The sequence below is a fragment of the Oncorhynchus tshawytscha genome, linkage group LG05, assembly GCF_018296145.1.
Source record: "Oncorhynchus tshawytscha isolate Ot180627B linkage group LG05, Otsh_v2.0, whole genome shotgun sequence".
NCBI lineage: Eukaryota > Metazoa > Chordata > Actinopteri > Salmoniformes > Salmonidae > Oncorhynchus > Oncorhynchus tshawytscha.
The window spans coordinates 27,533,932-27,559,735 of NC_056433.1; the positions used below are offsets into that span (position 1 = coordinate 27,533,932).

General features: G+C 44.1%; 1 protein-coding gene across 1 annotated transcript in view; it reads left to right on the forward strand.

Annotated features, from left to right (window-relative positions):
• The window catches only part of LOC112250423 (nesprin-2), a 245,510-nt gene that overhangs the window by 71,367 nt on the left and 148,339 nt on the right, over positions 1-25,804 (forward strand). Inside the window, exons 33-47 of the mRNA XM_042322697.1 lie at positions 658-816; positions 1,133-1,300; positions 1,545-1,646; positions 2,241-2,444; positions 2,769-2,974; positions 3,216-3,323; positions 3,474-3,768; positions 3,941-4,119; positions 12,531-12,843; positions 13,030-13,194; positions 13,383-13,724; positions 14,776-14,912; positions 15,125-15,254; positions 21,381-21,551; positions 21,876-23,786. Coding sequence (XP_042178631.1) covers positions 658-816; positions 1,133-1,300; positions 1,545-1,646; positions 2,241-2,444; positions 2,769-2,974; positions 3,216-3,323; positions 3,474-3,768; positions 3,941-4,119; positions 12,531-12,843; positions 13,030-13,194; positions 13,383-13,724; positions 14,776-14,912; positions 15,125-15,254; positions 21,381-21,551; positions 21,876-23,786 — 4,590 coding nt within the window. The remainder of the gene's footprint in view (positions 1-657; positions 817-1,132; positions 1,301-1,544; positions 1,647-2,240; positions 2,445-2,768; positions 2,975-3,215; positions 3,324-3,473; positions 3,769-3,940; positions 4,120-12,530; positions 12,844-13,029; positions 13,195-13,382; positions 13,725-14,775; positions 14,913-15,124; positions 15,255-21,380; positions 21,552-21,875; positions 23,787-25,804) is intronic.

Below are 25,804 nucleotides of genomic sequence, written 5' to 3' on the forward strand. Positions count from 1 at the left end.
CACAAGAACTATGCACCAGATAACACAACCACAAGAACTATGCAACAGATAACACAACCACAAGAACTATGCACCAGATAACACAACCACAAGAACTATGCACCAGATAACACAACCACAAGAACTATGCAACAGATAACACAACCACAAGAACTATGCAACAGATAACACAACCACAAGAGCTATGCACCAGATAACACAACCACAAGAACTATGCAACAGATAACACCACCACAAGAACTATGCAACAGATAACACCACCACAAGAACTATGCAACAGATAACACAACCACAAGAACTATGCAACAGATAACACAACCACAAGAACTATGCAACAGATAACACAACCACAAGAACTATGCAACAGATAACACAACCACAAGAACTATGCAACAGATAACACAACCACAAGAACTATGCAACAGATAACACAACCATAATTATCTATTTTTTCCCACCACACGATTGCAGCATAAGATCCAAATAACATTTTCCCTCAAATGTGCTTTGTTGTGTATTTATTTTTCATACTTTTCTTTTTCTGTGTGCCTTTGTTTGTATTTATGTGTGTGTGGGTGTCTGTTTGTGTGTGCATTGCGTGTGTGTATGTGCGTGTATGCGTACATACGTGCGTACATGTGCGTGTGTATATACCAGGTCCACAGCACCAAGGCAGAGTTGAGTGGTCTCGGGGAGGGAGTGGAGGAGATGCGAGGCATCTGCAAGCAGCTGCAATCTCAGCTGCGCCAAATCCTTGACTGCCCTGAAACTCCATTTGAGGGCGAGGCTGACACCCTGATGGACCGCTGGCTAGATGTGAGTTCTCACCCCATTGCCAGAGACCAAGTACAAGTCGTTACACTACAGGGGGCCCTATATTTCCTCAGCAGAAAGACACGTTTTCAATTTGCGTCAAATTTCTCACGTGACTTTGGCTCTCCTATTTTGTCATTTTAGGGTAGTGTAATAACAGTGTTTACCCAAGTGAACTAGTACTAACCCTTCGGGTCAAAATGTTTGCTCTGGTCTACCAAACGCAAGCCAAGTCTCGTAGGGTAGGTACTCAGATAAATGTGTGCCCTGAATGGATTATTGCCTAGAATGTCAAACCTAACAGCTGTGATTTTCCCAGGTGACAGAGAGGACGGACTCTCACCTGGACAACCTACGCATGGGGCTGGACCTGTGGGATGGGCTGCTACAGCTGGGCGGAGAGGTGGAGAGCTGGACCAGCCACAAAATGGCCCACTTGGTGCAGTCACACCCCTTCCACAGCGAACAAGAAGTCACAGCCATGCAGGTAACATAACGCCCTCTGGCAACTCAAGTCCTTTCACTTTGAAAGGGGAATTGTGATGGTCTGTCTGCCTGTGGATTCCAGTTAAAGATTCCAAGAGTACCATGTATTTCCGAATCTCAATTCAGACTTTTTTTCTCTGCCGTTTTGTTTCATTGGGATTTCAACTAATTCCCTGAATATATTGAAATTGAAATGGATTGGGTCCCAACCTTGATCATGGACCCATGTTGTGTTCTTACTGTAGGAGGAGATCTGGGTCCAGGAGGAGAGTGTGGGGCGCTTCCACAGGAGGGCTTCTGAGATCCAGGTCTTGTTGCAGAGCAAGGAGCCCCCACTGGAGCTTCAGGTGAGTGGGCCTGAGAGGTGGGCCTGAGAGGTGGGCCTGGTGGGAGTGGGACTTGAGTGGATCTGGAAATATGGAGTGATATTAGTTCTATTAAATTCAATTTCTGGATACAAATGTTAAATTCTTTCCTTCAAATTCAATTTCTCTTGGCACTAACTCCATATTGGATAAACAGGTTTGTGTGGGCCAGGGTAGGTCTGGGGGATCCAAAGGACCTGGAACAGCCTTAATGGGCATTGGTGGGTCTGGGATGGCCTGTGTGAGTGGTATAACCTCTGTTGTTCTGGGATAACCTGAATGGGCCTGGGGTAGCCTGTATACTCCTAGGACAGCTTGAATGGGCCTGGGATATGCTGTGTGGGTCTGAGATTGCCGTAGTTAGTCTGAATAAGTCTATATGGCACTGGGTTGGCCTGAACAGGTCTTTGCACTTCTTCTTATGAAGTTCTTTATCACTACTTTAGAGAGGGTCCTCGTTTACAAAGTCGAAAGTAATACTCTCTCAGAGACACAATTTAGAGACGTTTATTTTGTTCAATTTTCAAAATGATGCTCAGCAGTGACCGACTCTTCCACTTCCTCTTCCTCACCCAGGTGATCGAGACCCAGATGAGGAAGAAGATGGAGCAGGTGAAGGAGCTCTTCTCCGACCTCGAGGATGTCTACAGGCACCTGGTGGTGGCCAAGGGACAAGTGGCAGCCAAGATGGCCGAGTGTCACTCCTCTCTTCAGGGCATCCAGGACTCACTGGACACGCTCAGTGCTGCCGACGGCCCAAAGCTCCTCACACAGATTCAGGTGAGTGCCAATACTTTCCCATATGGTATCTCTTATGTTTGACCCATATCCCCATTTCAGAGGGTACCCATGGTTTCTTTGGTTCATGTGAGGGATGATTAAGAACTATGCTCCTCAGAGTCATTGGTTGATTGAGTCATTGATTGTTTTACTATAAAGACACAAAAATGTATTATAATGATCAGCAGATTTCCTTGAACCTATTATATGTTCTTATTAGTGTCTAAAACTACCCAGTTAAAAAAACACTGATTTCCATAATATTATTCTCCTCCTGCCACTAGTCTTGGTACTCATTGCTCAAACAACTGCTCTCATGTGCAGGAGCTGTCTGCACAGCTTCAGATACAGGAAAAGCAGGCGGAGGGCCTCCTGGAGGAGCTGCACCTCATGAACTCCGTGGCCAGCCCACAGAGCTTGCAGAGCCTAGCTGCGGATGGTGTCCGGCTGCACGAGCTTGTCTGCGCAGCCCGTCAGCACATTAGTGAAATGAGGGTGCAGGCCCAGAGGGATATCAAGGCCTTGCACAGGTACTGGCTGTCACAAGCATACCTATTGATAGTTACAAGTGTATCTATTCAGATATTAGTCCGTCTTGGGTGTATAATGTGTGACATACTATCAGATTCCATGTTCCCCCAAATGTTCTCCAAAATCCAGCATCTGTGATAGTTAGAGTGGTTTTGGTTGCACTTTATTTTATGGTACGCAAATAACGTATTAGTTAGGATTTACTTGCTGTAGTGTTTTACTAACGTGTTTGTGTGGTAGTCTGCAGGAGGAGTTTGCCTGTCTGCAAGAGTGGTTGCAAGCCGCAGTGCTGAAGGTGGACAAAGGGGAGGAGCTTAGCCGCTTGCAGGAGGAAGTAGTCGAACACAGGTCACATAATCTAAAATTGCATTAACTACAATGATGACATTTGCAATAATGATCAAAACAATAATTATGATGATGATGATGATGGTCATAAAGGTCATAATGATGGTAGTGTTGGTTTTAACTCATCTGTCTCTCCTCCCCCAAATGTAGTAAGCACACAGAGGCCCTCAGTGGACACATAGCCACCTTGCATGGGAGCACCCTAAAGCATTCCCCCCTACTAAAAGAGAGTGAGCAACTTCTAGAGCGCTGCTGCAGTCTCCACACCCATCTGCTTTCCTCCAAGGAGAACCAGAGCTCTCTGACCAGCCACACCCAGGCCTTCCAGACTCTGGCCCAGGACACCCAAGCCTGGGTTAGAGACTTGCAACAGCAGGCTGACTCTCTGGCCACTGGAGCCCCATGCATCCACAGCCAGGCTGAGCAAAGACTACAAGCTGCAGAGGCAAGAACCTGTCTTTGGGCTTACTCCAAACTCCACCTGCATATTATTTGGTGGTGGTGCAGATATCCTCTAATAGCGCACAAAAAAAAGGAAATGACCTGAAATGAAAGTCACATATTGTACCTTTAAACATGAAACCTTTGTCTCTTGCTGCCTCTGTTGTGTCTGGCAGACTGTGTTGAGTGCCAAGGCAGAGGGAGAGTCTCGTATGGAGAAGCTGAAGGAAGCAGCCCACAGGCTGGCCCACAGACCGGGCCTGGGAGAGAGTCTGAAACTGGACGTCATGCAGACCGTCAGTTACACAGAGGTGCACTGGGGAGCCGTTCTGCAGTCTGCAGACCAACACCGCAGGTAGGTGACTGAATGAGACTCAAGACACTAATCACATTTCATGATTTGTTTATGTCTCTGTCAGAAAGGCATGACATCTGTGTAATTGGTTGATAGTAGGAGAATATTGATGGAATGATTGTGAATAGTTCAAGATGTACTCCTCGGTCTCCGTTTCTACCGACAGTGTAAACTGTAAACTTAAAGTGGGTCTTGGCAAATGTAACTGCCACTGAGTCATTTAAAGTTGAATTGTACATGCAGTTTTGCTCTCTCTCTCTCTCTATCAATCTCTCTCGCGCTCTCTCTCTCTATTGCTCTTTCTCTCTCACGCTCACTCTCTCAAGCAAAAACACACTCCAGATCCATGCCACAAATCGTCATATTGTATTCCACAATAGCACTGTAAAATGACTGCAATATACACTCAATTATGAGGCTGAATGTGTTTATTGTTCAAGATTAGAAGATAAGACGGGGGGGGTGGGGTGAGGAGGATGCTATGCGTCAGAGTCTTTGTCCGCAGGGGCAGTTGTCCTTTTGACTTTCTCTTCTTCTGTTTTGTCGGTCTCTGACTCTGCTGGGGGATTCAGTGTTGCCCTCATCATCATTCCACTTCTGATCCTTGTGAGCGAGGGACCCTGTTGGCCCAGGGCGTGGCTAGAACAGCTAATCTTAGCACTATCCTCAAGAGTAGGACTTAGTCTGCCAGGGGTTGGAAGGAAATTTGGCATATAAGAAGGTACAGCCTCACCTGAATATAGAATCATTAGAGTGGGGTTGTTAAGCCGTTGGCTCTTAGAACTCCGGCTACAGCAGTTGTCATCCTCTTCACCATAATCGCTTAGGTGTCTTGACACAGTGCTACAAGGCTTAGGTGTCTGAGAGTGGGAAAAAATTGTACTGGTGCGGCGGGCCACAGTGCTCCTTCTCAGAGACATTTCTATCCTGTCATTGATCTCCTCCTGATGGCTTGATTTTCTGGAACGCTTTCTACCTTGAGCAACCGTAGGCTTGTGGTCATAAGAGGTCTGGGTGGTTGACTTGACAAGCTTGCTGTGAATTTGGACATTTCTGAAAAAAACTTGCTTTGACTTAGTTGTGTTTGCATGTTGAGGACCTGGTGCCTGGTGCCTGGGTGATCTTGCATTCCCAGAGGTGCCAGCCAATGGACTTGCTAGTTGGGGGCTCTGAGTTCTGCCATTACAGCAGAAGCCCTCTTCCTTGTTATCAGAGTCATAATCTGCATCTTCAGCTTCTAACTCTAAAATCTCGGGCAGGTTTCTACTTCCTCCAGATGTGTCAGGTAGGTCTGCCGGGTTGACTGTATATAGACTCCTGTCTCTATCTTCATTCTCATGGTGCTCAATAGCTCTTGGTATAGTGTATGGGTATGGGGTCAATCTCTTCACCCTTTGCATTGGCCCATGATTCTGAATGGAGATATGGGAATCTTCCTCTGCCAGCTCCGGTTGTTCACTTGCCATAAACTCTGGACTCCAAGTGGTGCCAAGAGATTCTGCTTCATCAAACTCCTCATCATGCGAAGGGCTGGATGGCGTGAGTCTTAAATCGTTATATGGTTTTACATCACAGAAGAACATAGGTGGTGGAGGAGAGGAAGAAAAGTCAAAAGAAGGGGGTGGGGAGTGGAGGGGTCGCTCTGAGACAGTGTTGTCACTTGTTTTTTGGAACTCAAGAGAGGACCCAATTCCTTGCATGGGCTCATTGGCTGGATCAATTCCTTGACTTCTGTCAGATGATAATTCATTCCTCTGCAGGGAATCAGGAGTGGGTTCGGTAGAGTGCTCAGGGAACACCTCCGACACTGTAGATGGCCCGGTCTGTAGCAAGGATTCCGTAGATGGTTCTGAATCACACTTTAAACTATGATACATTTCAGTTATTTCCTGTAGCTCAAGACCTATCTCAATCTGTTGTTGGGTTTCAAAAAGCTCAGTATCTTGCTTAGAATCAGAAGTCACTTCAAACCCTTTCATGAGCTCAGAAGAACTCCCAGTCTTTTGCCTGAGTGTGGATAGCAGCTTGAACTCTCCCAGAGTTAGTTTTTGTGGCTCGGTGGACACGTCAAGCTTTTCTGGGACGTTAGATGTTTGAGGCTCAATAGGAATCTCAGTCCCATGCCTGAACTCAAGAAATCGCTGAATCCTTTCCTCATGCTCAGTTTCTTGCCTGGGTTTAGGGGACAATTTGGTGCCTTGGTGGGGCTGGGAAGACACCTCAATCTGCTGTTGGGGCTCAGCAGAGCCCATAAACACTTGGCCGGAGGGAACAATTCCTTGCATGCACTTTTGAGATCGGGCAACCTTTTTTCTTGGTGGCAGAGGCATCTTGAACACTCCTTGAATCTCTTTGGCTGGCTCAAGCCATTGGGGCTCATTGGAAACTTGCTGAGAGTCAGTTGTCAATTCATATCCTTGCTTGTGCTTAGAAGACAGCTCAGTGTTTTGCTTGAGTTCAGGAGGCAGCTTGAACTCTTCCTCAGTCTCTGTGGAGCATTTAGTCATTTGTTGACATTCATTGGACATTTCAAATATTTGGCAGCAGCTAGGAGAACGCTCAATCCAATCATATGGCTCAGGGGAGCTCTCAGTCCCTTGGTTGAGTCTAGTGGACACCTCAGTTTGGTGTTTGGGTTCAATGGACATATTCCATATTTGCCCAGAGTTTGCAAAGGAATCAATTCTTTGCATGGACTCATGAGACAGCTCACTCCCTTGAATGTACCCTGAAAACCTCTTAACCAGTCGTTTTGGTGGCAGGGGAACCTTGAACACCCCATGAGACTCAGTGGTTGATTCGGTCATTTTCATGGGTTCATTGGACCCCTCAAATACCTGCAAGGAGTCAGGGGTCAGTTCTACTTCTTGGTTGAGCTCAGGACACTTTTCATTAATTAGCTTTAGTCCAGGAAGCAGCGTAGACTTTTCCTCTGTTGACAGTTTGGTTTGTTGGGATTCGTCTGTCATTGCATTTATTTGCCAGGAATTGGGAGATTGTTCCGTCCATTCTTGAGATTCAATAGAAAGCTTAGTCCCAAAAGATGTCTCAATGCCTTGCTCATGTTCAGATGACTCAATTCCTTGCCTGTATTTTGGGGACAACTCGTTCCCTTGGTGGGGTTTCGAAGAAAATGGGTTGATCGTGTGTGTGGATTCAGAGGACAGTTCAAACCCTTGCATGCATCCATATGACTGCTCAGTCCTCTGCCTGGGTTTGGTATGTCGCTTGAACACTTCTTGAAGGTCTTTGGCTGTCTCAATCTCTTGGTTGAGCTCATTGGACGCTGTAAACACTTGCCAGGAGTCTGTATTCAATTCAGCTTCTTGGCACAACTCATTCTTCAGCATGGATTCAGGAGGTAGCCTGAACACTATTTGAGGATCTGTGGATGATCCATTTTGTTGCTGGAATTCATTTGACATGTCAAATACTGTCATGAAGTTAGAGGACCACTTGGTACATTCCTGAGGTCCAATTGGGAGTTCAGTCTCTTGTCCTGGCTCGATGCAATGCTCGTGCTCAGGAGATAAGTAAATCCCTTGCCTGTGATCGTGGGACAACTCAGTCCCTATGTGGGATTTAGAAGAAACCTCAATGTTTTGTTTGGGCCCAGAAAATGCTTCAAACATTTGCACATCATTTGTAGGAAGATCAATACCTTCGATGGGCTCATGAGACAGTTGGATCAGTTGCATGCACCCAGAAGACCACTTAGCCCTTTGTCTTGGTGGCAGAGGTACCTTAAACACTCCCCGAGTCTCCATTGATGGTTTGTTTTGTTGCTTGGAGTCGGTAGAGATCGCAAACCCTTGCCAGGAGTCAGGGTTAAATTCAACCCCTAGCCTCTGCTCAGTACACACCTCATTCCTTTTCATAGGTTCAGAAGGAAGCTTAAACTCTCCTTGTGTGTCTGTGGACACTTCAGATACTTTAAATATTTGCCAGGGGTTTGGTGACACCTCAGTCCCTTGATTGTACTCAGAAAATGGTTTAATGTCTTGCCATGGACCAAAGGATGATTCTGTCTCTGGCCAGGGCTCAGTAGGAGCCTTTGACACTGTGCCAGGTTCTGGGGAAGGCATAGTTATTTGCTGGAGATCATTCTGCTGTGTTTCAGTAGAAGATATTCTAGGCTCAAGTGGTGGTTCAACAGCTGGGCTGTGTTCAGATGACATTTCAATTATTTGGTGGGTTTTAAAAAAAAACTCAATCTGTTGTTCGGGCTCAGTTGACATGGATTCATGAGGCAGCTCAATGTATTGAAGACATGGCTCAACTGTTTGTTTTGGTGGCAGAGGCAACTGGAGCACTTTCTGAGGCTCTTTGCTTTGCTCAGTCCATTGCAGGGGCTCCTCAAACACTTGACAGGAGTCTGAATTAAACTCTACCTCTTGTTTGTGATCAGGAGACTGCTCAATCATTTGTGATGGTTCACAAGCTGACGCAATCTCTTGCCAGAGGTTAGATGGCCCTTTTAGGGTCTCATGCTCCCTGGACAATTCAATTTGTGGTTCTGGCTCAGGGGAAACGTCAAATGTTTGCCCAGAGTTTGGAGACAACTCAATATTTTTCTTAAACTCTGGAACTTTCTCGATCTCTTGCCATTTTTCAGAAGAGGATTTAATTTTGCCCCCATGTTCTGGAGATGTCTCAATCCTTTCTCCTAAAGGAGAACAGCAATAGTTGTTGCACTGCTCACACTCAAGGAACACTGGAAATGGAGAGAGACGGAGTTCCGAGAACTGCTCCCCCTCATCACTTTCTACGATAAATAAAGCAGGAGAGTCTGGGGGAGAGTCGGCTTGAGGGGATCCTGCTGAGGGAGATGGGCTGAGCTCCTCAAGGCAGTCCATGTACACTGAAGCAGGAGACAAACTGTCCTCTTCTTCATGGCCCTCGAAGACCTCTGCGAGGGAGGATACATTGTTGTCATATTCTGGGGATGGAGGAGGAGAAGGACTGTCTTCCCTCCTTGGGTACTCTAAATACCATGGAGCATTAGTGGGCAGGTTATCGTGGTAGGTCAGCCCAGTAGATTCGGCCGCAAGCCCTGGAAGTGTTCTCATCACAGGGGCATCATTTGTTGGCTGCCCCTGTGGTGTTAGGTCAATTGATGCACTGCACCCTGGCGTGATTGATAAAGGTCCAGTAGAATGATTGCAGCAGGGACCATGTTTTCTAGTACACTGATCACAGAATGTAGCTGAACCAAGGTTCTGTGATGTAACTTTTTGAAGCCATGTTAGATCAGGCCTGCATCCTGCAAACATAAAACAGAATGAACTATAGTTAGGATACGTTTATTTTGCCCAAGCTAGTTTTTGCTTACAAAAATGTTTTTGCTTACACAATGTTGTGAATGCATGCAATATTTTACAAAAAAACTAGTATGTTCATACTAGGACAGTCAACCTGATGTAAAATGATACTGGTTTATAGTGAAAGATTTGAAAAGCTTTGATAACATGGCGGCAAATGTGGACAAAATGCTTTTGAAAGACAAAATAATATTATCAACTGATGGATTAGATTGCATGTAGCAGAAGAAAGCTACTGATATGTTACAACCATTACTTATTTTTCACATTATACTTTTTAAAATTAGGCATAGATTTCATGCTGGCATGGTAACAGTCTCCTCTCACTGTTTATGACATCTTTCCATGAAAACTACGAATGAGGAGATCATAATTAATGGCCTAGAAAAACTGTATCTACCATTTACAAATTGTGTTGAATACGTGAATGTTACAAAGCAAAGCAAAAAATGCAAAGGCAAAGCAAAAAACAACAAGACCTATACAAAGAGATCAACGCTTTAAAACAATAAAAAACATACTCTTCTTGCTTTTAGTTTAACACAATAGTTTATGTGAATCACAGAATGGTTTGGGGTACTACTACAACTACTGCTACTACACTGTAAAAGCCTACTACTGCTACTACTACACTGTAAAAGCCTACTACTGCTACTACACTGTAAAAGGCTACTACTACTACTACACTGTAAAAGCCTACTACTACTACACTGTAAAAGCCTACTACTACACTGTAAAAGCCTACTACTGCTACTACTACTAGTACTAGGCCAACACTACTGCTACTATTACTACTACTAATACTACTAACTAACTACTACACTACTGCTGCTGCTACTACTAATTATTACTAGCCTATTACTGCTGGGCCACCACTAATACCTGGCATACTCCACCTCGCAGGTAGTCACTTCCACTTTTCTAGATTCAAATCCAGTCATAGTTTCATTTAAAGTTAACAAAATACTACCCAATTGAAAATAGGGAAATAACCTTACCTGGGCAATCCACCTTATGCAAATGAATGACAGGAATCATTCTTGTGAAGAATTCTCAGGAGTTGAGTACATCCATTTTGTTTTCGTTTTACTTTTCTTTTCTTTTGAGTCTTACCAAGCAGGCAAGCTTTTTTGATCTTTGACAAAAGTTCTAAGAACCTACCGGTGACATCACAATATTACTCTGTGACATCATCCTTACTGCAGAGTGCTGCCTTTCCAAGCAATCTGACCTGAATTAAATTACAGAATTACACAGTAAATAATGATCAAAAACAACACAAACCTTTTTTTGCTCATCATTGAAGTTTAGAATGTTGTGGAATATTGTGTGGCATTATGTAACACTAGATGGCAGTGTCATTTCATCCATTGGATGCTTTCTCATTTCAAAACAATATACAATAGTCACAGAATAAAGATATGTAACCTGATGCAGGACAAAACATTTCATTTCCATTAGATCTCCCAAACGTGGGTGATTCCAACAAAGTTCTGAGTAAAAATTATCACCCCTGTTTTTAAGCTTCCGATTTACATTTGATATTTTCTCCACTATAATTTCTCTACAGATCTAGCACACATTCCAATGAGGTTACACACATCTAGTACTTCGAAGGCTCTAGGAAAACTGTTCCTTTTTCACAGTTTTTATAACAAAGAATTGACAATGATGCAGTACGCATCTTTGCCTAAAAATAACTGAAACTCTACGTACAATTTTGTTGACAATTGTGTTTCCACAATAATGTTATAGTCAAAGTTAGATACCAACTCTGGCCTTTCTGCCCTGAGATTGGAAGGTTGGGGGTTTGATCCCCTGTCTAATCATACCAAAGAATGGAATCTGATGCCTCTCTGCTTGGCTCTCAACATTAAGGACATAGATTGGGGAGATTAATGTATTATTATTAGCTACTGCACATGCAGCAGCTACTCTTCCTGGGGTCCACATACAAAACAGAACAGTTATAGACAAGAAGGTTACACTACATTTTAAAAATGAGGTTTATATAGGAAAGACAAAAATACTATGTACATACTAATATATATATATATATATATATATATATATATATATATATATATATATATATATATTGTTATATACAGTACAGTTAAATGAGATATTTGGAAAGAAGAGAGGCGCTGTGATACAATATGTTTATCCGTTTTTAAAGCTAAACATGCCTTTTGGAAGTAAGGTCCTGTTACAGACTAGCTTCCTGTCCAGGGGGTATAATTCTACATCAAGCTGCCTCATGCTCCTGCACCTATGGGCTGTTCTGGCTCGGACAAGGCTTAATTGTCCAATGTTTGTTTACTTAGTACAAATTTAGATAAAGATACAAAGCAGTGCCACAAGGTGGAATAAAGTAAGTAATTTGTAGGTACCATAGTTCCTAACTAGACAAATTTCCTATTGACATCGATGCAATATTTGTTTTTATTTTTTACCCTGTCTAATCCCTGCCTTTTCTCCCCAATTTCGTGGTATCCAATTGTTAGTAGTTACTATCTTATGTCATCGCTACAACTCCCGTACGGGCTCGGGAGAGACGAAGGTTGAAAGCCATGCGTCCTCCAAAACACAACCCAACCAAGCCACACTACTTCTTAACACAGCGTGCATCCAACCCGGAAGCCAGCCGCACCAATGTGTCGGAGGAAACACCATGCACCTGGCGACGTGGTTACCGTGCACTGCGCCCGGCCCGCCACAGGAGTCGTTAGTGCACGATGAGACAAGTATACCCCTACCGGCCAAACCCTCCCTAACCCGGACGACGCTGGGCCAATTGTACGTCGCCCCACGGACATCCCGGTCATGGCCGGCTGCGACAGAGCCTGGGCGCGAACCCAGAATCTCTGGTGGCCCTAGACCACTGCGCCACCCGGGGGCCCGATGCAATATTTTTTTACGCCCAGCGCTCTCAAGACTCGGCCCATTGTTGAAAAAGCATCTGCACTCAAGCACAATAATCAACATAGAGATGAAGTTCATACACACAGTCTACTTGATTTGGATTTGTTAGTGTCCATGAAAGGCATCTCTTTAACTCTAATTGTCTCTGTCTTTTTTCACTCTCAGTCTGCTGCATGGTGAGCCCGAGCTCTCCTCTCTTCTGGTCCAGAGGCAGCAGGCCTGGTCCAGAGTGAACCAGCTCCAGCACCAGACTACCCAGCTCTCCCTGTTCTTTCCCTGGCCCGGCCTGGCCCAACACAGGCAGGCTGCCCAACAGGCCCGGGCACTACTGGACCAGGCCACAGCCTTGGGGCCGGCCTTCTCTGCCTTGGGGGCCCAGAGAAAGGAGCTAGCCCAGCGCACCAAGGAACCCAATTGGGAGGACCCTTCCTGGGCTACACTAGAGGATTGCCAACCCGCCTTGGTCAAAAAGCTTCATGTGAGTAGGCTATGTTTAAAATATACATTTAAAAAAAGGAGATTTCTGAAGTCAGTTGGATTGGTTGGATTAAAAATATATGTTTTTCTGTTGATTCATGTAAGGGAGTTACAGTGCACAGTTGAAGTAAATGTCTAATTCAATTACAAAAACTGTATATATTTTATTGCTCGTTTGAATTTTCAGGGTATGTGTGTGAGTCTTGAGGGAGGCGTCCGTAACGAGGACCGCTGTGGCCAGCTGGTGCAGGAGTGCCGGCACACCTTGAACTCACTGCAGGAACGGATGCTGGGTATTGAGTCCCAGCCCAGAGACTCTAGTTTCCTGGAGACTGATACAGGGGCTGTGGAGGTGAGATGTATTAGTGTGATCACACTACACTACACTACATACACACATATGCATACAACGCACGGACACACACAGCCTTATGTAAACTCATCCTTTCAGAAATACGTTTTCATTGCATTTTCCACTGTAAGAGCACTGCTGTTTGGTGAGATGTTTTGAAGAAACAACAGATCTGCCTGTCCCAGTAGGCTTTGCAGGAGGCCGTGGGCCACATGGAGAAAGAATTTGTGGAGCTCGAGACTCTTAAGGACATCCTGCTTGCCAGCTGCACCGCCAAGGGTCAGGCCTCTCTGTCTCAAGAGGTCAAAGATCTCCAGGACCAGAAGGAGGAGTTAGAGAGGGGCGTCAGCTGGCTGGCTCAACTACAGGCTGAGGAGCAGGTAGCCCGACGAGACCAGCGAATCAGGGAGGAGGTTGACAACCTTCAGAGGGCCCTACAAGTCTCGGCTGACCGTTTGGGGGACGACCCAGAAACGACTGAAGGATTCACTGATATTAGGCAGCTCCAGCAGCGCTGGCACGTCCTACAGGTATATCCTCCGGGATGAAGTTTCCCATAGGTACAGATCTAGGTTCATCTTCCCCAATCCTAATCTTAACCTTTAGTGGGGAATTGTTTGTCACTGACCCAGGATCAGCTTCTAGGGGCAGTTTCACCCTACTTTTAGCGCTCTCATAGTAGAAACATTGATAGAAAAATAAGGAATGGGCAAAGCCATCTATGGATTGTTTGAATCGTTTCCTATGAGTGGTGTATAACTATACTGAACAAAGATTTGACATAAGGAAATCAGTCTATTTAAATCATTCATTAGGCCCTATGGATTTCACATGACTGGGCAGGGGTGCAGCCATGGGTGAGTCACCCACTGGAGAGTCAGGCCCAGCCAATCAGAATTAGTTTTTCCGCACAGAAGGGCCTTATTACAGACATAAATAATCCTCAGCACCTGCAGGTGAAGAAGCCGGATGTGGATGTCCTGGGCTGGTGTGGTTACAAGTGGTTTATGGTCATGAGGCCGGTTGGACATACTGCCAAATTCTCTAAAATGACATTGGAGGCAGCTTATGGTGGAGAAATGAACATTTAATTATCAGGCAACAGCTCTGGCGGACATTCCTGTAGTCAACAGGCCAATTGCACACTCAAAACTTGAGACATCTGTGTCATTGTGTTGTGTGACAAAACGGTTCATTTTAAAATGGCCTTTTATTGTCCCCAGCACAAAGTGCACTTGTGTAATGATCATGCCATTTAATCAGCTTCTTGATATGTCACACCTATCAGGTGGATGGGTTATCTTGGCAATGTAGAAATGCTCACAAACAAATTTGTGCACCACATTTGAAAGAAATAAGCTTTCTGTTGCGTATGGAACATTTCAGGCATTTTTTATTTCAACTCCTGTTGCGTTTATATTTTTGTTCAATGTACTTATAACTGCATCTGATAAATATAGGCTTAAAATTGACATGGTATAAGCTGGATAACTTTATTGTGCAGCATTTTGGAATACCCCACTGTTCTCCCGTCCATCACATACTTAGACAAACACACTTACTATCTCATGAATTGTTCAGGACTGTGACCAAAGCCTGAGGAAGCTTGCAGCACAGCTTCATCACCTGGAGAAAGCAGTAGGGTCAGAGGACACATATGGAGAATTTCAAAACAATGTGACTTTGGCTGTGGATTCAGTGGCCAAAGACTTAGACAGGTACCTATTAATATCTGTTCTGTAGCATTTTTTGAAAAATATGTTTTGGTACATGTGAGTTAATGTATTCTCTCTCTTTCTAAACCATTCTCCTTTTCTCTCTCCTCTCTTTCATTCCTCTCACTCTTATTCACCCCGCTCCCCTCTCTCTCTCTCCCCCCTCTCCCTTCCTTCTTTCTCCCTCTCTCAACCTATCCTCTCTGTCTTCGTAGCCTGTGTTTCTCTCTACATGAACGAATGCAGCTTTTTTCAGGCGGCACAGCCCTTAGAATGTCTGGGGCGATCTGTGAACTGCAGCAGTGGAACCAGGCAGCACAGTCAAATCCCCGAAAGTCTGTACAGGTACTGTAGTACCTCTGTCCACCCACATCCATCCACCATCCCATTTTATTTGTGTAGATCCTTTTACAAATACATTTGTCACAATTAAAGTACTTACCAGGAACCTGGACCTAAATCCTAAAAGAGTTTTGCAGGGACATTAAATATTTGTATATTGTTTAGGTTTTCAACTTCTGCGAACAAGACAAACTTCTGTGAATCAGAAAGTCACTGCTGTTTTTACTGGACTAACCACATTGAGAGTAAAAAGCAATGTCTGTATGACATATGTTGTTGTCTCAATCATTAAAATGATTTAGGAATGAAAGTTTAAGATGTTATGCTGTACTCCCATCCATTTAAAATGTTCTGAAATCGCTGTTTTTTAAAAACCTTTTTCCACAAATGCATTTGGCATGTTGAACACAGCACAGAGTTTACTGAGGTTGTTCAGAAATCACTAGTTGTTTTTTAGATGTTTTTCCACTAACGTAATTGTCATGTTGAACACAGAGGCCCGACTACCATTTAATATTAGCAAAGGGCACTTAAAGCGCACTTCTACTCCATATGCCGGCCATCACAACAACACAGGTAGGAACCCCTGAGTGAGTTTTCTCCACTTTGTTCTAATATCAGGGCCATTATCTTTGGATGTGTTCTGTCTCAATGGAAAAATAGGGTGTTTGTCATCAGGCTCCCCCATTGGAAAATACTAGGCATATTAGTGATTCTAGATGAGGCATTTCTCAGAGGGGTTATTTTTTAAATGCCAAAGCATAGCCATCAGTCTCTGATTCAGAAGAGTTTGGTTAAATACATTCAGTTGTGCGACTGACTAGGAATCCCCCTTTCCCTAACATTAAGGGCATTTTCATCATAATCAACTTGGGTAGGCTAGCAGTTTTCAAAGGGTTGAATTTGGTGTCCAAAGCCATTTCTGATCAGGCATAGATGTTAGCGCGACACATAGGCTTAGAGGACACTTTGAAGATGTATTAGTGTATAGCCCCAAAATGGTATTTTTGCAATTATTTCATTACGAGTTTCAGTTAGATCCATGGTAACATTGTAATGCAGCAAAAGATTTTGAAACCAATGAGCACCCATTGCGGGGGAATTCATTGTTCAGTCAAAACCAGTAATGAGTCTGCTTTCGTCATGCATGAAGCAGCACCATACCAGTGGCTACATATGTGAAAATGGCACATTTCTACGATTTGTAGTAAAAATAATAATAAATAAATAAAAGTTTGATGTCATCAAGAGTAGAAAATATTTTTAAAACAGGGATTTTCAAACACTGAGATTCACGGTGACTCGGGGAGCAGAAAAATGCCCCCGTGACTAGAAACTTTCAGCATATTTAAAAAAACAAAAACAAATCAGGTCTTTGTTTTAATTCTATTCAATGATGTTATCGAGTAGGCCACTTTCTTATTATCTTTTTAACTACATCATGTAGAAATGGGCCATTTTCAAATATGTAGACACTGGTAGGTGCTGGAGATAATGAATGAGGATGAAAAGTTGTGGAATTTGGTGATGGCAGAGGGTAAGAGGAATAGAGAGGTCCAACTCGGTGGAAAATCTGTCTCCCCAGCAGGGTTAGTTTTATTTCACTTTTCACCAACCAAGCAAGGAATTTTTGTATGGAGGTCAATGAGATGTGTCAAATTTTTTCAACAAAAAAATGAATGGCATATTTGCTATTTGAGATTTAATTGATATTATATAAGTTTCGTAATGCTTATGTTGTTACGAGTGTACTGATATAAGTAGGACTCATGAAATCCTGGCAACTTTAAGAAAAAATACTTTACATCAGTGTTGTCTCAAGATGGGCTATGCATATTCATGGAACAGCCTAGTAGCATAGCATCTCTCTCTATTGAATACAGGCAGTTGACGTCAACAACCCTCATCAAATATTCAAAAAAGGATTATAATAATGAGATGTATCCACCAATCCCAAGAAAGTATAGACAGACTGCCGTGCCGCTTTGTGGATAACAACGCCCATTGTTAGGGCGGACATCTTGTCAGTATATCCATAATCTTTGGTGATGGGCATGCCAATTATTTTCAGTGAGCCGGCTCGTTGGTTCCGTTCAGCTAAAAGAGCTGTTCATTTGGCACCCAAACGGCACTTAGTTCAGTAGCGCTTAAAAATGTACCTAAAATCATGAACAAAAATTGCAAATCTATAATGTTAAGCTTACAAAGTTGCCTGACAGTATGTCAGATCGTGATTAGTTTAAGTACATTTTTACCTTAAAGTTAATGGTCTGAAAAGAAAAGAAATGAATGCACTGCAAAAATGTGTGGACCAGAAAAAGTCTCTCTCCTCACTTTCTATTGTTCCTGCAGTGAGGAATTACAACAACAAAAAAATCTTCAGATTTTTAAAAATGAATTTATCTGCAGATGTTCGTTGTCTGGAGCTCAAAAAGCAGTAGTAATAGTATGCAAATCAGGGAGCCAAATGAACAACTCTCTCAGATGTGATTCGGTTCTCGGCATTCACCAAAGAGCAGTTCAAAAAGAGCTGTTCGTTCGAGAATGACCCATCACTAGTGTAATTTCCCTTAAACCTGTGCCTGTTTGAGTCGACTTCAGATCTAATTGATCACTCATTAAGATTTGTAGATAAGTCAAACTGCAGTGTAGCTGATCTGAAACAGGCACGTTGAGACACCAAACTTAGTTTGACATGTTGTTGTGGAAGTTTCTGCATGGAGTGAAGTTATCAGGGAAATGTTAACAAATGGGAAATCAAATGCTAAATAATGCTAGTTACTGCCTGTAGCAAATGTAAACAGTGTAACATGAGTTGCTATCAGTTTGGACCTAGTATCTAGGTTTGTGGCAGTATTAGACTATAAATAATGTAGTGCAGTGCCTCCACCTAATAAGTAATGTACCCCTAAAGATATGTACTTACTAGGAAAACATGTACAATGCCCACACTGTGAAACTACACAAATATATATATCTTGAACTATGATAAAGAATAATTACAACAAGTCAAGTTATGAGTTATTATTAAATGACCAACATTATCAACTAATTTCAATGGCATCTATGCACACTCACTGTGTACCTAAGAGCACTCATATAAACAGTGGAAATCTAGATCACCTGCGCGTGGCCAATGAGAAGTGTGCGAGTGCACCAGTCCATTCACACTTTCACATTCAAACCCGTAGATAAAAACACAGTACTCCTCGATGAAACTGGACCGGTCCAAATGTTGCTAATTACAGTGCCAATAGAAAGTATTTACACTCCTGACTTTTTCCAAATGTGTATGTGTTACTACAGCCTGAATTTAATATGGATTCAATTGGAGTACTACACACAATAATACCCCATAATGTCATGGAACTTGTTTTAGATATAAATAAAAAATAATAATAATTTTTTTTAAGCTAAAATGTCTTGCGTCAATCATTATTCAACCTCTTTGTTATGGCAAGCCTAAATAGGTTCAGGAGTAAAAATGTGCCTAACAAGTCACATAATAAGTTGCATGGACTCACTCTGTGTGCAAGTGTTTAACATGATTTTGTAATGACAACCTCATCTCTGTACCCTATATGTAACGTTCCTAGGTCGAGCAGTGAATTTCAAATGCAGATTAAACGACAAAGACCAGGGATGTTTTCCAATGCTTCGCATGGAAGGGCTCCTATTGTTAGATGTGTAAAAAAAAAAGTGAAAATTCATGAGCATGGTGAAGTTATTAATTACACTTTGGATGGTGTATCAAATCAGTACACCCAGTCACTACAAATATACAGGCATCCTTCCTAACTCAGTTACCGGAGAGGAAGCAAACCGACGTGGGAGCAGGTAGACAGTGTCAAGTTCCTCAGTGTTCAAATCACTAAAGACTGAAAATGGTCCAAACACACGCATATTTGTGAAGAAGGCACGGCAGTTCCTGTTCCCCCTCAGGAGGTTGAAAAGGTTTGTCATGGGCCCTCAAATCCTCAAATGGTTCCACAGCTGTACCATTGAGAGCATATTGACGGGCTGCATCACTGCTTGATACGGCAGTAGCACTGGCCTCGATCACATGGCGCTATAGAGGGTTGTGTGGACAGCCCAATACATCACTGAGGCCTAGCTCCCTGCCAACCAGGACCTCTATATCAGGAGGTGTGAAACCCCTCCCAAAAAAACAAATCAAAGACCCCAACCACCCAAGCCATAGAATATTTTCTCTGCTGCTGCCCAGCAAGAGATACCGGTGCATCAAGTGTGACACCAACAAGCCCTTGAACAGCTTCCATCCCCAAGCATTACGACTGATAAATAGCTAACAAAATACCTACACGGACTCAGTTTACCCCTGTATCTTTATTTACCTTTTATTTCAATTGTCTCTATGCTCACTCACAGGGCCCTACACATTCACACACACTGTCACTCCATCCTTTGCTCACTTATACTGACTCTACACACCCGCTCACATGCAAGCTGCTGCTACTCTGTTTATTTTAAATCCTGTTGCCTAGTTCACTATATATATGTATCTACCTTCATCATGCCAGTATCCCTGCACATGTAAATATGGTATTGGAACTGACTTTAAATATGTATTGTATATAGTATGCTTACTTTCTTACCTAATGGTGTATTTCATATTCTTATTTCTCATGTGTTTTTTTTCTCGACTTGCATTGTTGGGGTTTTCACTGTACTTGTGCATTAACTTGAAACTGCTCAGGGATTTCACCATGAGGCCACTGGTTACTTTAAAAAAAGGTAGAGTATAATGGCTGTGAAAATGTCACCTAAATGACAGTGAAAATGAGGAAACCTGTAAAGAATAAAAATATTCCTAAACATCCTGTTTGCGATAAGGCACTAAAGAATTACTTAGTCAATTTATTTTCACATTTTTTAAATTATTATCCCGAATATAAAGCGTTATGTTTGGGGCAAATCCATCACTGAGTACCACTTCATATTTTCAAGCATGATGGTCGCTGCATCATATTATGGGTCTGGTTGTCATCGGCAAGGAATAGGGAGTTTTAGGACACTGGGAGACAAATTCACCTTTCAGCAGGACAATAACCTTAAACACAAGGCCAAATATACACTGGAGTTGCTTACCATGACCTCATTGAATATTCCTGAGTGTCTAGTTACAGTTTCAATTTAAATTTAAATTGGCTTGAAAATGTCTGTCTAGCAATGAACAACCACCAACTAGACAGTGCTTAAAGAATTTCAAAAAGAATAATCTGCAAAGGTGTGCAAAGCTCTTAGACTTACCTAAAAAAGACTCACAGCTGTAATCACCACCACAGGTGCTTCAACAACGTATTACTCAGGGGTGTGAATACATATGTAAATGAGATATTTCTGTATTTAATTTCACTACATTTCTAAAAGGATGTTTTCACTTTGTCATTCTGGGGTATTGTGTGCAGGTGGGTGATTTAAAAAAAATATTTAATCAATTTTGAATTCAGGCTTTATCACAACAAAATGTCGAATAAGTTAAGTGGTATGAATAGTTTCTGAAAGTACTGTATATACAGATCATCTCTCTCAGATCACATCAAGTGGCTACTCACATCACCCAGAGTTCAGTCTCTCACAGCATCTCTAACGGTTGAGCCTCCAAGCAGGAGGAAAGAAAAGTCTTCTTCTGATGACAGTTGAACCAGAACAAATCCAACACAGGCCTAAGGGTGGTCGGGGATGAGGGACTAACAGTTGATCAAATTGGTTTACTCAGACCGTTAAACTAACTTTTAAAAACAATAAAACAATTAAATAGCCATCTTGCTAGCTCACGTAGTTTGCAGTGTTGCCCTCTCCTCACATGTCGGGCTGTTCTCTAACAACTGTCCGTCTCCAAAATATGTCCAACGTGCAACACAATAACTACATTAGTCCGTGCTAGAAAAAGCTAAAAGCAACTAGGGGGTTACATGCAGTTTTGCTAACATCAGGGAAATGTTAACAAATGGGAAATCAAGGGACGATGCTAAATCATGCTAGTTACTTCCTGTAGCAAAAGTAAATAGAGTAATGTGGATGCTCTCTATACATAGACAACTCAAGGTAAGATGAATTTGACCCAAACATCAAGATTAGATTGATTAACCCTATAATCCCTCACAGGCTACACTAAACAATGGGAAGCAACTCCAAGGGACGCTACGTGAGGCGCTGTCACAGCTAGACTTCCTATTGGACTGTGTCGGAAGGGAGCGCGTGGAGCAGTTCGAGAGAAGGGCTGGACAGGCCCTTAGCAACAGTGCAGCTCTCCTCACAGCCCTAGCCCAATCCCAGGTGAGCTATCTAATCAATGTATAATCAAAACAACAAAACTCTAAAAGTAAGTAGATTGAACGAATACACAATTATCGAATGCAGAAATCTTACTTTTGCAATATGAGTTGGCTTGTTGAAAGGCGTTTTAGGCCTAGTTTCAGAATGTATGAAACCCTATGATGATAGTCATATTTTCTATCAGTAGGCGAAACTGGAGCATTTCAACCAGGTGTAAAAGTTAACTTATATTTTGATTGGAACATCCCTTAACGTTAATATGATCCCTTTATGGAATCTTATATGTATCTTCACACCATTTCTAATGAATGTATGCATCTTTAGGTGTCCCTAGTGAGCACAGAGGTGGATGGAGACAATAAGATACCAAGCAACACACCTGGCAAAGCGCCATCTTGCAGCGAGGCATCCCTTTTGTCACAACCTGTAGAGAAAGTGACTCCAGAAGGGATCAAACCTCTTCAGGCTAATATTGACTCAACAAAAGATCCGGAAAAAGAGCAGGCTGAAAGCAGAGTGCAAAGCAAAAGAGCCGTTACCAGAGGAACAATGGATGCTGTTAAAGAACCGACCAAGAAAGTGATGAGCAACACTGAACAAAGAGCAGAGGACAAAGAATACGGCAGAGACTCATTGAAGGACTGGAGCATCCAGCCAGCAGAGAGAATGGTCACAGGCATGGAGGATGGGGAGAGTCAAATACAAATTCCCATGGGAGAAACCTTAACCCAAACTCCCATCACCAGCGTTGATATCTCCGCCACTGTGGTGGTGCCAGAGACCCCGGGCACTAGCCAATGTGGGGATACTGTAACAGAGATAACACCTCACCATATAGAACCAATGGATCAAGAGGGAACCTCATCTCCGACTCCACACAAAGTGTTCACCATCGTTCTGGACACAGACCTCGAACGACAACAACTTGATGGCATGGCTATGGCCAACGCTCTCCAAAGCAGACCAGGTTACGATGGTAACAATGATATTGTACATACAGACTCGCCTCAACATGGCGACAGTGAGATTCCAGCTGCTGAGTCACATGACTATGCAAACACTGCGGTTGTATGCTCTGGATCGGTCGGAGGAGGTCAAGAGACTTCAGTACCAGATAAAGGCACTCAACTCACTTACACTTTTGCTGTTGTCAAACAGAGTGACCAGGCAAAACAAGATTTGACTGAGCCTCCCCAAAAAGTGGCCACCATTTTCTTGAACACAGCTGTTGCACCTGCTGGGAAAGTTCTTGTTCAGGAAGCTGAGACTCTACATTGTGAAGTCACTTCCTTGACCAAAGCTGAATTGGGCATTAAAAGCAGTGTGGGGCTAGGGACAGATCCACAGTCGGACCCTGTAACACATCTCATGCTGCATCCAGAAAAAAAGCAGCTAGAGACGCATGCAAGACCCACAGGCAAATCACAGTCAGATAACAAAACACAACGCACAGAGTCTAGAGACTGCACTGAGACAAAGAAAGTATTTACAATTGTTTTGGACATGGAGCAACCTCCGTCTCAGTCCAAGGACATTAAAACCAGGGAGCCTCCTTGTGGTAATGGCTCAGATACATTTAGCTCTGGTGACTTTCCTTCAAAACTGACTGATAGTTCTGTCACTGGGAACACCAAGAATACAGATGGCGGGCGGCGCGTCAAGTCAAAACACAGGGGGCGGAGGAGGGCTGAGTTTAGGAGCTCAGCGTCCAAGGGCCCCAAAGTAAAGAGTTCCAAGGGCCCCTCTGCTTCAAAGAACACGGAATCAGAGTGGGAGCAATCGCAGGGCCCCAAAACAAAAGGTCTGAAATCAAAAGGCACCGAATCAGGGCTCACAGAGTCTAAGACCGCTGAATTGGCGCACACCGAATCCGAGTCACAGAGACACACTGATAACTCGGAGAACACTGAACCAGGAAGTGTTGATGATGATGTAGACACAGACGCTAAAGATGCCAGACAGACAGAAATGACAGCCAGCCAAATAGCTGTAAACACAGGAGCCTCAGACATCACCTGTACTGCAGACAGCAAAGATAACAGACAGACTGTGAGCAAAGACACTGGAAACATAGACACTGACATGCTACAGGTGAATGATCTCACACAGACAGATGTCAGTCAGACAGATGCCACAAGAGACAATACACAGTTGTCATGCGCACCTTCACCAGAATATGTAGCCACAGAGACTGAGCCCAGAGAGGGGACAGAAAGGACAGCTCTACAGGAACAGGTAAGGGAAATGTCTCTCTCTCACCCACATATGTTCTCCTCAGGGACACGTTTTTTAAAGCATTTGGAGTAGTAAGAGTATGACAGCCCAGAGGTTACACGTTAAATTTGATAACCTGAATCTACAGGCTTAAAGTTTTTGAGAGGGGGTTGTACACTCAAGTCAAACACTGGTACATGTAGTTAATGGCTGTCTTTCCCTGAGGGGATTTGACCTTTCAAGGCTCTTTGTTTCGCCCAAGATCCAACAATGTTAAGTGATGTTATTACGAGTGAATTGGAATGGTCAGGCCAGGAGTAGCCTGTTTGTGTGGCATTTTAAGGTCACATCTTGGCTCAAATTAAAATTGGAGGAATTTGACTCATCATACAGTGGCCCCTCCACTTCCAGAGTAGGAATTTACTCCCCTACTGCCTGATGACTGAGGCTTACTGAGGGCTATATGAAGGGAGAGTAATCAGGATATGGCCTTCCAGAGGACACCGTCTCCGACCATGCCCCCCAATTTACATCCAAGGTATGGAGAGCCTACATGGAGAAGTTGGGGGTCACGGTCAGCCTCACTTCTGGGTACCGGTCTCAGTCTAAAGGGCCAGTAGAGAGGACCAACCAGGAGCTGGGGAGGTTCCTAAGGAGTCACTGCCAGGACCGGCAGGGGGAGTGGGCCCGGTTCCTTCTATGGACGGGATATGCCCAGAACTCACGTTGCATAGATGGATTTTATAGTGTGATTGATATCTGGGTGTCCAGTGGCGATGTGTACCCAGGTAAACAGATGATTCCTCGCCTCTGTGGGGACGTAGATGCACTCAGGAGGGCAGGTAGCAGGTTCCCTCTCCAGAGCCTGGCGGATGTCCACATCTATGTTCCAAAACACAGGGTCAACAATATGGGAGGACGGAATGATGGGCAGGAGGGCACTCACAGGACTCTCAACTGACAGGAACCACAGGTTAAGGGAAAGCATGTCTTCCGACACCCGGGTGCCCAAGTGGTGATTTTCATCATCGACCAGGAGATGGTGAGGTCATGACGTTGGAGCCACAGAAAGCCGAGAATTACTTTGTGTACAGGAGCAGTGATGAGGAAGGGAAAGCTTTCTTGGTGCATGGGTCCGAGGGTGAGTGATAGTGCTGGATCCTAATGGTTGTTGATCCAGGGCTTGGACCAGAATAGGAGAGGAGAACGGGGACGCAGTGATGTTCAGGGAGGAGACGAGGACCTGGTCAATAAAATGCCCTACGTCACTAGAGCTGTAGAAACAACACCTGAGAGACAGCCAGCCAGTGAAATGGAACACAGGAAAGCTTTGGCAGAAAACAATGAAGGAATACTCACGCCTACCCTGGGAGCCAGATGATCATGAGCCCCAGAGGACTTTGGGTTGAGAAGCACCGGACACCGTTGGAGCTGGTGCCTCTCCTGGCCACAATAGGGACACAGCCCCAGCTACCTCCGGCGACGTTGCTCTGCAGTGGGGAGGTGTTTGACCCCTCTTTCCATGGGTTCAGGCTCTGCCTCAAGACGGCCAAAAGAGTAGAGCAAGGTGCGAGGGGCGCTCCGGCGTTCCCAAAGAAGGTTGTCCAGACGGGTGGCCATCGCGATGAGCGCATCCAGGGAAAGGTTGTCGTCTCGGCACGCCAACTCCATCTGGACCTCCTCGCGCATTCTTCTTTGTTGGAGGCTGCCAAGGTCCGAAAGGTGAGGGCGTATTCCGCAGCTGTCTGGGCACCCTGCCACAGTTGGAGAAGTCACTCACCTCCCTCTCTGCCCTCTGGTGGATGGTTGAAGACTGCCCTGAACAGAGCCATGAACCCCTCCTCTCCTCTCTCCCAGAAGGCCGTAGCCCACTCGGTGGTGGGGGCTCCCGTCTGAGGAGCGAAATAGAGGGAGCACTGGAGTAGGACGCCACTGCATTTGGATCGAGTCCCGTCATATTTGTCAGGGAGGGACAGTTGGGCATCGCTGACCTGGGCGGACTGCTGGGTAGGCTAGGGGACTGGCTCTCTGGGATGGCT